Source organism: Pezoporus occidentalis, unplaced genomic scaffold, assembly GCF_034315485.1.
Source record: "Pezoporus occidentalis ecotype Australia unplaced genomic scaffold, CSIRO_AGI_Poc_V1 ctg62, whole genome shotgun sequence".
Taxonomy (NCBI): domain Eukaryota; kingdom Metazoa; phylum Chordata; class Aves; order Psittaciformes; family Psittacidae; genus Pezoporus; species Pezoporus occidentalis.
Window position 1 is genome coordinate 3016614 of NW_026915966.1, and position 12053 is coordinate 3028666.

General features: G+C 52.3%; 1 protein-coding gene across 1 annotated transcript in view; it reads right to left on the minus strand.

Moving 5' to 3' along the window:
- Window positions 1-12053, minus strand: part of MGAT5B (alpha-1,6-mannosylglycoprotein 6-beta-N-acetylglucosaminyltransferase B) — a 64639-nt gene that overhangs the window by 8397 nt on the left and 44189 nt on the right. Inside the window, exons 9-14 of the mRNA XM_062639923.1 lie at window positions 8080-8211; window positions 7057-7190; window positions 6220-6350; window positions 3946-4101; window positions 2578-2724; window positions 448-564 (exon numbers count right to left, since the gene is read on the minus strand). Of these exons, the coding sequence (XP_062495907.1) occupies window positions 448-564; window positions 2578-2724; window positions 3946-4101; window positions 6220-6350; window positions 7057-7190; window positions 8080-8211 (817 nt within the window). The remainder of the gene's footprint in view (window positions 1-447; window positions 565-2577; window positions 2725-3945; window positions 4102-6219; window positions 6351-7056; window positions 7191-8079; window positions 8212-12053) is intronic.

Below are 12053 nucleotides of genomic sequence, written 5' to 3' on the forward strand. Positions count from 1 at the left end.
GAGCAGTGAAACGGGGAAATGGTAGGCGCAGAGGTCTGTAGCTCTCTGGGTAATTGAAGGGAAGTGCACTCAGGGTTTATCTTTGCTTCACACCAGGTCCCAGCACTGCCGAGCATCTCCAGCAGCCTCAACCTCCTGCTCCCAAACCTCGTCTCCCTTATCTCAGCTTCCCCTTGCTTTGGATCTGCCTGGAGGATTCCCAGGAGATCCCTCAAAGGCATGGCTGTGCCATGGGGAAACACCTAGGAAGCTCCCTCCCAAAGCAAGGTGGGAGCATGTGTCCCCCTGAAACTACACGAGAGGATGATTCTCTGCCTTGCACACGCAAGTGATTTCAAAGGGGAAGCAAGGAAGGACAACCAGTTAACACTCAAAAGGGAGGATCAGGCACCAGCAGCCAATACCCATCCCTTCAAAGCCAGCCCTGCCACCTCCTCTGAGCCGTACCTGGGTCCTCACGATGGTTTTGATAGCAGCTTCAAACTCTTCAGAGTTATTGTAGTCGACAGTCCACACATGTGGCTTCCCGATGAAGTCTTCAGCATACGGGTGTTGGGAGGACACCTAAACCGCAGCAGAACGAGCTGGTTTCTGCAGTCCCTGCTGTCTACCACTCACAGCCACCGCAGCAGAGGAGCAGCAGGCTCAGGCACAGGCACGTTGGGTTTAACCCACTGCACAAAGAGATGTGCTGGAAAAAGGTTTCCCCTGAACACAGCTGCTCCCCGCCCCAACCTCAGGCTGATGGTGTAAAATTCCCACTAGGTTGGGATGCTCATTCCCAACACTGAAATCATCTCTGCAGCCCTGAGGACCTGCATAATATGGGTACAATTTAACCTTGACCTGAGCCATTTGTGGGTCTGGAGTGGCAAAAATAGACCAAGCCAGCAAAGGTCTGTGAAGGCACCACGTCTCCCCGGTTTGCCAGCTCCAGAAACAAGGCAGAGAGAAAACCCATCACCACCAAGGGCTGGGGAAAACCTGGCACTGGGAGAAAGCAGTGCTGGAAGCCGCATCACACCAGTGGCACAAGCAGCCCCACACACTGGTACCCCACAGCCACCCTCCTCTCACCAGGTGAGTTTGGGGGATCTACCTCTTGTTTCAGCCCCTAAAGTGTCTTTTCAGCCCCACGCTGCTGCAGAGCCAGAGCCCAGATCTGCTCTTGGAACAGGAAGTGAGAGGATGCTGAGCAGAGGAGGTGTTTCGGGGGCACCATGAAGTGTTGAAGAGGAGCCTGAAAACCTGCCAGCTGGAGGAGGAGAGCACTGCTCGCTCTGTATTTCATTCTCCAGCTTGCTCTCCTTTCCCATTTTTTCCCTGGCAGTTGATCACCTCCTTCCCCTCAATGAACAAACACCCTAGGGCAATTCATAAACCTCATCCCCAGCTTCCCTCCTGGCTCCCGGCTGAAATACAACCAAAGCACCCAGCAGGGATGGGGGATAACACCAGCAGCGAATTAGGGGGTGCCTGTGACAGACATGGGGGTCCAAGACATCCCATTGCACCCCTCCCCATGATGGGTGCTGCTGAGCTGAGCTGTGGCAGGGCTGAGCCACGCAGTCCCCCAGCGAAGCCCTTCTTGGTGGGAGTGAGCATTGCTCTGCATTACCCACATTATCTACTTTATTAATAATAAAAGAGGCAATTTTCTCAACCCTTTAACTTTTAAAGAGTTCCTGCTTCACTTAGATCAAATTCCCAGTGACAGGCAAGCCTGAAGGGATTTCATACACCATCGGGGTCCTGGTGTCCCCTGGCTTTACAAAAGGATGAACAGGGGAGCGTCACCCTGGTTTGGAAGCAGGGTATGAGGGGTGTGTGGATCTGGGCTGATGGGGAAAGAGAAGGAGCTGGGGTTTCTTGTCTGTGGTCTGCAGAAGTCTCCTGCACCACATTCACCTTTGTAACCCCAAATCTAAGGCAGGGCCCCTTGCATCTAAGCACTGAGATGGAGATGTTGTGAGGATGGGAGAGGGGACCCCATCTGTGGGTATCTGCACTTCTGCATTTGGAGAAGAAAATTATCTCATAGAACCCCAGCCTCGTTTAGGTTGGAAGGGACCTTAAAGCTCCTCCAGCCCCAACCCCTGCCACGGGCAGGGACACCTTCCACTAGAGCAGCTTGCTCCAAGCCCCTGTGTCCAACCTGCCCTTGAACACTGCCAGGGATGGGGCAGCCACAGCTTCTCTGGGCACCCTGTGCCAGCGCCTCAGCACCCTCACAGGGAAGAGCTTCTGCCTAAGAGCTCCTCTCAGTCTCCCCTCTGGCAGGTTAAAGCCATTCCCCTTGGCCTGTCCCTACATCCCTTGTCCAAAGCCCCTCTCCAGGTTTCCTGCAGCCCCTTCAGGCACTGGAGCTGCTCTCAGGTCTCCCCTTCAGGAGCCTTCTCTTCTCCAGGCTGCCCCAGCCCAGCTCTCTCAGCCTGGCTCCAGAGCAGAGCTGCTCCAGCCTCAGATGCCCCCTTGGAGCATCCCAGTTTAGCGGCTGCTCCTCGCCGGGCTGCCCCCCACCCTGCTGTGAAGGGCTGGCTCCATCCAGCCCATCCACCCTCCTCCTGCCACACTTGCCTCTCTGGAGGTCGGCTTCCCGCGGAAGAACTCGTGGTTGAGGGAGCTGTGTGGGGGGTTGAAGCGTGCCTGCAGGAAAACGCAGCCGTTGGCGATCGCCTCCAGTGGGGCAGGACCCTCATAGGGGAACCCGAAGCCAATGAAGAGCTGCAAAGGAGAAACCCATGTGCTGGTGAGCAAACGTGGCCAACCCCATAGGATAGTCTCTAAAGTAACCTGCCGTTATCCCCCTCTGCTGCTCTCACCCTGCCTCTCTGGCAGCTCCATGTAGCTCTACACCCTGTAGGGTTACACGTGCTAAAACTCCCCCTGCCCCACAGCTCACAGCACACTTGTGCAAGGCAATGGGGTGATCAGGAGCTGCAAGTTCCCCATGTGGCTATGACTGGCCCTGTATGGAGAAATACTGCTTTGCCAACACCATTTGGGCTGGTGAATCAACATTTCCCCTGGATGGAACTGAAGGTGACCAGGATGTGCCCATAACCTGCACACTCCGAGAATCACATTTATTCTTATCACAGCTGGGATGGGGGGAACCTCCCCCTTCCTTAGCAATAAATGAATTAATCAGGGAACTTTGTGCTCCATCTGCAGACAGTGTGCAAGGAGAAATTCATCAGACACATCCTCATTTGAAATGATGTGCTCTGCTCTGCTCCCAGCTAATTAGCCCTGCTGATAGCGCCTGGGAAGAGAGCAGATAACAGCCTCTCCCCGGCCTGCCTCCTCCTTTAATTGGGTTTTCTTTCTCAAGGCAACTGAGCCCTCACTACCGCTGGTTAACAGGATCTGTCCCACTGCCCCTTGCTGTCCTGGGCTCAGCTGTAACCTTCTTTCTCCTTCTTAGTAGCTGTATTTTTGACTTTTAGCCTGCGAACAGTGCTGATAGCACCCATGTTTTAGTTGTTGCTCAGTAATGTTTACTCTGACCAAGGACTTTCTCAGTCTCATGCTCTGCCAGGGAGGAGGGGAAGCTGGGAGGAAGCAGAGCCAGGACACCTGACCCAAACCAGCCAAAGGGGTATTCCATACCACAGCACGTCATGCCCAGTATAGAAACTGGGAGCAGTTACCCAGGAGGGTGAGATCACTGCTCGGGTCGGGCTGGGTATCGGTCAGTGGGTGGTGAGCAGTTGTATTCTCTTCCCTTGTTATTTCCCTTATTGTTATTACTATTGGTGGTAGCAGTAGTGGCTTTGTGTTATACCTCAGTTACTGGACTGTTCTTATCTCAACCTGTGGGGTTTACATTCTTTCCATTCTCCTCCCCATCCCTCTGGGAGCAGGGGGGAAGAAGAGGGGAAAGAGCAAGCGGCTGCGTGGTTCTGAGTTACCGGCTGGGCTCAGACCACGACACTTGCCCACCTTGGCCTTCCTCAGCAGCTGCTGGAACTCGTGCTGTGGCAGCAGCCCGTGGTTCTTCACGAACGCCGGGACCTCGGGCGGCCGCTGCGTCTCGTAGTAAACCGTGCCGTGGATCTCCATGTACTTGTTGAGGATGGCCAGGAACTTCTCCTTGCCCTGCGGAGGAAGGCAGAGGTGTGACCCGCACCAGAAGATGGACCTGACCCCCTCCATGTTATGAGGGGGAGATTTAACTCTCAAACTCCTGTCCTGGAGCACTTGCGATGCTTTAAGCAAACCCACAGCAGTGCAAAACCCACATCCTCCCCTCTGCTTCCCTTGGGCACGCATCCTGGATCATCCCAGACTCCCAGTGAGCCTGGATGGCTGCAGGACCCAGCACCCTGAACCCAGCACCTCCAGCCCTGCCTCCCCTGCCACTTCCGAGGGCAAATTCCACTCTGGAGCTGCTGAATGAAAGGTTTCATGGGACTCAGAGGGAAGTTTGCAAAGACCAAAGCTTGCTGGTGTCCCCCTGTTCCAACAAGTCCTCGGGACTTCCTAACTCAGGTTTAATCCTGCTTCATTACCTGGAACATTAAGGGGGTCAATAGCATAGGTCCTTACAGGCCCTTGTCCAAAGCCCCTCTCCAGGTTTCCTGTAGCCCTTTTAGGCACTGGAGCTGCTCTAAGGTGTTCCTGGAGCTGGATATCAATTCCCTAATACAACGTCTTTGGAAGATGGGCTGGCACAGGAGACTCCCTTCCAAGCACTGCATCAGAGCTGCTTTAACCCATAGGAACTGGGCAGCATCTAATGGAAATGGCCTTTCCCAGCTTATTAGAACCTTGGCTCCTGTTGCAAGCCAGAGACAAGAAGTTCAGAGGGGCAGGAAATGAGAAATGGCAGGAAAGGGTGCTTCATGAGATGTTCCAAATGTCAAAAAGATCCTGCTCTGGAGACAGTGCTTGGTCCAATGCTTGTAAAGAAGCAGCCAGCTCCAGAAGATGGAGGTAGTTTTTTCCTTCCTAGACCTCAAAATCACTCAAAATAAGGAGAAGCTCCTCTTCCCTCTTATTTTATCACACAAAGCAATACTTAGGCAGCCTGGCCTCGAGATCCAGTGACCAGCAAGAACCAGCCCCTTTACCTGGTAAGAAACTACCCCAAATATTCAGTTCTGGGAGAACTGATGCTGTTTGTGAATTCAGGTTAATAGGATGTTTGCCGCAATAAGGGTGGAGGGAAATGTCGGGTCTGAGGTTTTAAGTCTCTTTAGTGCCTTCCCAAATTAACCTAACTAAGCCCAAATGGATAAGAAAGGGTGGAGGAATGATAGAAAAGAAAGACAAGATACTCCAGTTCCCCTAAACTGAGATGAAGTGGGTTTTAGTAGGTCCTTACAGAGACCCCGAAATAGCTGGATGCTGGGGCGTTTGCTCTCAGACATGGGAGGTGATGGGAAAGCCACAAACACCAGTGAACAGGAAATGTGGCTGGATCCTGGCCCACCACAGGCACCCCTGTGAGGTGATGGGGATGGAGAGGAGACTGCATTGATCCAGCAGCTCAGGAGGACTGAGCCTGTAACAAGGCAAAGTCGAGTCTAGCAAAACCTCTTCTCTCGCAAGCGGATGCGCAGAGGTAAAGCCCAGCAGTGTGTGTGGTACAGTACCTGCAACTGGAGCAGCCCCAGGTGGTGCATGAAGGGAAAGAAATAGAAATAAATCAAGAGACAGCAAGAACTACCTCCTTTTTTCCAAGCCCTGGAAGGAAAACCAGCTGGCTAGCTCTGGGTAAGACAGAGGGGAGGACATATATCCCCTGGCTGCTATAGGGATGCAGGGGGGATGTTTTCTTTTGGGGATATTGCCCCATGCATTGCCCACCCCTCTTCTACACTGTTATAGGCATGGGAGGCCAGCACGTCCCCCTTCCACAGGGTGCATGGAAGCAGAGACCAACCATCCCCATCATGGCACAGGACATCACCTAACAGCAATCACTGTAATCAACTGCATAAGATCACAGGTGTGAAATCCTCAGTCTAAGCAGAGGAAGCATCACCCAAAGCAAAGGGGATGGGATCTCATCAGCCTTTGCCCTGTTTGCCTGGAGGTGCTGGACATGCCACACCACTGCAGCAGCCTCAGCTTCCCCTCTATGAATGGGACAAGGATGTTTCACACAAACACATTGAGACCTGAGCCTCAAAAGCTCAGGGTTAGAGCCAGAGGCTGCTGCTACCTCACAGCTTGGCCTTACAACTGCCCCATCCTGCTGGGTGCACCCACCTTCCAGATGCTGGCCTCCTTCCCGTACACCACTGCCATGCTGCTCACTTTGTTGGACTTGATGAATTGCCTCTCTGTCTGGTTGAGCTCCTCTGACACGAAGCCCATGAAGGAGTTGTCAGGGGTGTGAGCTGTGGACACCAAGGGGAGAAGACATGCGGCTGGACAGATGTTTTCTAGCACTTCACCACGGTTGAGGATGCAGACCCACTGCAGCACGGGGCTGAGATTAGCCCAGCTCCAGAGCTTTGCTGGAGCTCGAGTTAAAAATGGCATGGATCCCCATCCAAGCAGCTCACAAAATACAGGGTTTGGGACTCACTTGGGTGACTCTTTAAGAAGTAAGACATTTTTAAGGTTGCCAAATGGGCTTTATCCAGGAAAAAGCAACGTCTGAGCCACCCAGCACCCAATGGGTCACTGGGCTCCTTTCAGACAAGCACTTCTCCTTTCCATGCCACAGGCATACACCAATCACTGAGCTGCCTCTCACCTGTAGAACCCCAGCTGAACTAAAACCAGGCTTTGCAACCCAGGTTACAAAGCTTTCCCCTCCCAGGATCTGGAAGCTCCTGGCTGTGCCCTGTGTTTGGCCGTGACTGCGCTGGAGCCAGCAATCCATTGCAGAGGAAGAAGCCAGGTCTCTCTCCCTGGATCATTTCTATAGCCAAGAGATGGCCAAGCAGATGTGGGCACCGCTGGCAGGCAGGGGGAAGCAGGAGTGGAGCAGGGGAGGACAGCACTGCCCAGGCATCACCTCCTGATGGAGGTGAGACCTGCCCCTGTGGTCCCTGTGAGCCCCCAAAACCTCCCCGCGTGCCCTCATGCCCCACTTACGGAACATGGTCATGAACTGGGCGGGCTGCAGGTTCCAGTAGCCCCAGTTGGTGCGGTACCCGCGCAGCGTGGCGTACTCCTCATGGTTGTACGCCGGCTCCGTCCCAAAGGTATCGATGACCCGGACACGGCATCTGAGAGGGAGAAGAGGACCCAGGGGCCTTGGTTTGACCAAGTCCCACTACCAGGGACATGTGGTGTTCTCCAGCATCTCATCCCTTGTCTGCTCCCTGAGCAGAGGGTACAGGGACATCCCAAGCAGCTCTTTCCAACCCACTGCTCCCTCCTGGAAGGAGCAACTTCCCCTTGCAGGCTTTCATCTCCCTGATGGCCAGGAGAATGATGCATCTCCTGAAGACTTGTTAATGCTTTTCCCAGTATCCTGGGAATGCTGAGGCAGGCATTACCAGCACAAGACTGAGGAGAGAAGGGGAACATCAAGCAAGAGAAGAGCAAAACAAGCTGAATGCAAGAGCAAATGTATTTATACTAAAAGCAATAACACCGCTTGTCATTTTTCTCTCTAATAAAATTGTGTAGGATGGTGGAAGAGATGGGAGAAAACATAATAAATAGCAGGACTATCAGCAGTGAATTAAACTGCATATTTTCCTGGCTGGTGATGTACCAGGGAATGATGACGTTTGTCTTGATGCCGAAGGAGCCAGGGATGGGGTTTCTTGCAAACACAAAAGGCTCATGTCTCCCTCTATGGTGTGGCCACCCCTGGCTGCAGACTGCAGGCACAGTACGTGGAAGCACACACACACTTGCAGGCACATGCAGGGATTCCTTTTCCCAATTCAGTCCCTTTTAATGAGGTTTTATCTTACACATGTGAGGCTGCAGAGCGAGCAGAACGCTTCACGCCATGACAACGGGGGGTACAGCAAGGCCGAGCCAGGCACAAATCAAAAGGTCTCACTCTTTGGACATGGGGACTGTCCTTCAATGTCATTAGCATTACTCTTTGCTTGCTAATTGATGTAATACAAAGTAAGAGAAGGGAGTGGCTTTGCTCACCTGTACTTCTTGAAGGAGAGCCCCATGTGCTGCTTCATCTGTTGAAGACCATGGTAGTCAGTGTAGATCAGGTCGAAAGGTAAGGGACTGGTCAAGGGGCAGTTTCCCCGTCCTGGAGGCACCCCTAAGTGACTGGGGAGAAGCAGGAGGGATCAGCCCCAGCACCACGACAGCCCTGTAACACCAACACTCATTTCCCTGCAGGGAGTTAACAGGGACCATCAACCAGCTCTCCAGCTGATGGAGGGGGATGCAGATGGTTCTCTTCTCCCCAGTCTTTATTTCCTGGGCCAAAACTCTGAGGTTTCAGGCAGCCTTGGTCCCCGCCCATCTTCCCACCTGCTCCAGCTGGGTTCCTGCTCCTCCCATGTGGAAGATGAGGCTTTTGCACAGCACTCCCAGCCAGGGCTCACCAGCTTCTCATTCAATACACACATCCCCCTGGGCCTCTCTCATCGCAGACACCAGATTTCGTTTGCTTTCACTGCAGTCACATCAGTGACAGACTTGTGAAGCCACATCTTCCCCCTCCTCCCTGCCTGCAAGGCTCCCAACTTAGCCAAGATCTCCGTGTTCCCAGCCCCATAGCTCTCCCAGCACATCCCATCCACCGTTCCCCTCACTCCAGTCCTTACAGGTACCCACCACATCCCAGAGCGCCTCAGCTTCCCCCTGACTCTGGGGGCACTGCCTGTCCTTGGATGCTGTGCACATTCCATCAACATTTCTCACCTTTTGTCCCATTTATGAACAGTTCCATAAAGCCGGAGCAGCCAGACCCTGGATCTCAGTGGGTTTTCAGCCAGCTCCTTACAACAGCCATACTCAGCCCCTCTTCCCTGCTCCAGCAGCTAAAATGCATTATGAAAGTCCAGACGAACTAGATCGACTGCAATATCTCTTTATCAAGTTCATCAGTTACCTTGCTGCCAGGGTGATGTGTGATTAATCTGGCAGGATACAAGGCTGGTAAACCTGTGGCATGTCTCCTGTTTTCAATTACCTCCGTGAATTGATGAATCCTTCTCTCCAAAGCTGCTGCGCTAAGTGCACCACTGATGTCAGCCTGACAGCCCATCTGCTTGCCTGGACCATGTTTCTTCCTTCTCAGAAAGAACCCCCCTGTGACACCTTCCAGCTTCAGCAGGTTGCTCAAAACTCCTCGCTACTCATACTTGGGATTCGAGTGCCAGTTTGCTAGGAAATACAAATGATCCATCCTCACCTTCAATGTGCTTGTGGTTTTCCTGCTTCCTGAAGACTAATTCCTCATCCTCACCCTCATAACCCCACTCGCATCCAAAGAGCAACAGCAACATCCCCATGGAAATCCAACATGTTGAGCTGATTCTGTCCAGGAGGGCTCTGCCCCATTCCCACCACTTCATTGCCCTGTTTTGTTCTGAGTCCCTGTGACAGGGCTGAGGAATGCCTGCTTTACTTTGCAAGCCGGAGCTCAGACAGTGTGAAATCTCACCCTCAGCTCCTGTCTGCCAAGATGTCTGTCTTTGTTTTCTTCCGGGCTCTTCACTTACTCCTAGCACCTATGTGGAGATGGGAATTTATCCCAGCCATCCCTGTACTTTCCTTTCCCTTAGGAATAGAAGGTCCAGCCAGGTTTTACATTCCCAAGCTTTGGAGCTTTCCCTCCACATGACTTCCCTTACTGGTTTTTCTAATTTCTCTTCATTTCCCTTTCTGAACCTGAGAATCCTCCTGCCAGCCCGTGGGTTTTATCCATTGCTCAGCTGAACCTCAAATGAACCCACAGTCCAAGGGTCCATCCTCTGAGGAGCACTTCCATAAGGCCCTCATCCCTTACCCAGACTTATAAAAAGCATTTCCTCTACTGATCCCATGGCTGATGCAGAGGAAATCCGCGGCTCTCCCACCTGAGGAATAGCCAAGTGACAGAGTTATCACAGGCATTTGCTCTGCAATCTCTCCCTATTCTTCACCAACATTATCAAAAGGGATCATATGTAGTCACTGAAGTTGGCTGGCCATTATAGATACAATAAAGGGCTCTTGTTCTGCTCCTGACCATTCCTCCCTCTTCTGATGTGGCTGGCAAGCCCTTGAGCACCGGACACCCTGATCCTTCTTCCAGCCCCATCCCGACTTGAAACCAGTGAAGGGTCATCCCAAAACCCTGACCATGACTCCAGAGAGTGACCAAACGTGGAACCACATCACTCAGCAAACCAGGAAAAACACCGGATTTCAACTGAAGGTGAAGAGCTGCATTTGCAGCTGCTTCATTGCTCTTGTCACAAGGGATATGAGCTCAGGGCACCTGCCCGGGTCAGCTGCAGGGCAAACATGCTCCAGTTTTATCGCTTTTACACCCAATTTAGATGACATGGCTCATTGGGAAGGTGGCAGGAATGAAAAGGCTCTCAGCTCAGTGCAATAAATAGAGCAATGAGGAGAGCCACCCCTCCCAGGGAGGCTGAAGGGGAACTTTTAAGCCAGGATGTTATAGGGATGCAATACTACCCATCAGATTTGCTCACATACATACTGCTTTCTCCTCACTCATCAGCCAAACCCTCCAACTGTAACACGTCTCTTGCAGCACACCTCATCCTCTAGCTGGTGCCCATCACCCAGGCTGCTGCATTACAAAATCACCTGTCAGGCTGGAAAGCCCCAACCGAACTTGGCAAGGAGCTGCAGGTGATAATCAGTGTATCTCATACTGAAGCCTCCAAAAAGCCTTTCCAATGGTTAGGTAAAGCATGCCTGGTTCCTCCTCGTCACTGGGATCTGCCACATGTTCCTTCTCCGCGTGCTCAGGACTTGCCACGTCCATTTATACTCCCTGGAGTAGATCTAAAAGTAGATCTCTGAAGCAGAGCATCTCTCTCATTTACCCCCTTATCCTTCCTAACCACTTTATAACCACTTTAATATTCTGTTCATGCAAATCCAGGCTGCACCTCCAAGGTTGGGGGGGGGGAATGACGATGACTTTTTTTTATCATTCCTCCTTATTTAAACATTCTTTATTCAAGCTTTCATCATTTGCCAGTTAAGTCAACTAATTTTCTACTAAACCCAATTTCACCCATGGTTGGAGTGCAATTTCCCTGATTTTTCCTTGTGCCATGTACTATTAATGGCGCTTGAAATTACGCAAACAAAATTGATGAGCTCAAATGCCTCCTCCTCAGCCAGCGCAGCCAAGAGATTTGGGGTTGAAAACTGCTTGATCCCAGCTCCTGGAGGAACCTCCCTTCCCGGACCAGCCAAGGATGGCCAGCAGCTCAGCACCTCCAGAGTCCCATCCCAGCATCCCGGATTAATGCATCGCCTCAACCCTCATTCCTCTTTGGGAGGCAGCATCCGAAGCAGCTTCAATCCAAGCGGATGCAGGCGCCGTGCTCGCCTCTGCACCAGCTGCCTCCACCAGCTGTGCCTACTCCAGAATAAATCTACAGCAGCTTCTTATCCTGCTATTTTCCCCTTATAGGTACTTTAATCAACCAGGGGACGCATTCCCCTCCCCGGCGCGGTGCAGGCTCCCTGAAATCAGATGACTGCAGGGTTATCTTTACATCCCGTTGACCCATTTTCAAATTAACCCAACGTTTCCTTCCATGTTATCACTCCTGGGGCTCGAAAGTCCAGCACTAAATGGATCTCGTGGGCATCTGCTGGCAGACTGAGCCAATAGCTTATATTACATTTAATTGCATCTTCTCCGTGCGCATCTGCTGTCATCAGCAAGGCAGACTGCAGGAAGGCTCTGTCCTTTCTGCTCCCTTAGCTTCTCCCTGTCTACAAGAGCCCAGCAAGCACAGGGCCATTATCCAGGGGATGAAAGGAGCCCAAGCAGCTCCCAGGGGTCTGCAACAAGCCCATCACGGTCAATTTAAAGTGCAAACCAGAGCCCAGGAGATGAACACCCACTGCCTAGCCTCTGCTCCCAGCCTTTCCTCCTGCTAGAATGGACATGACGACCTCAAAAG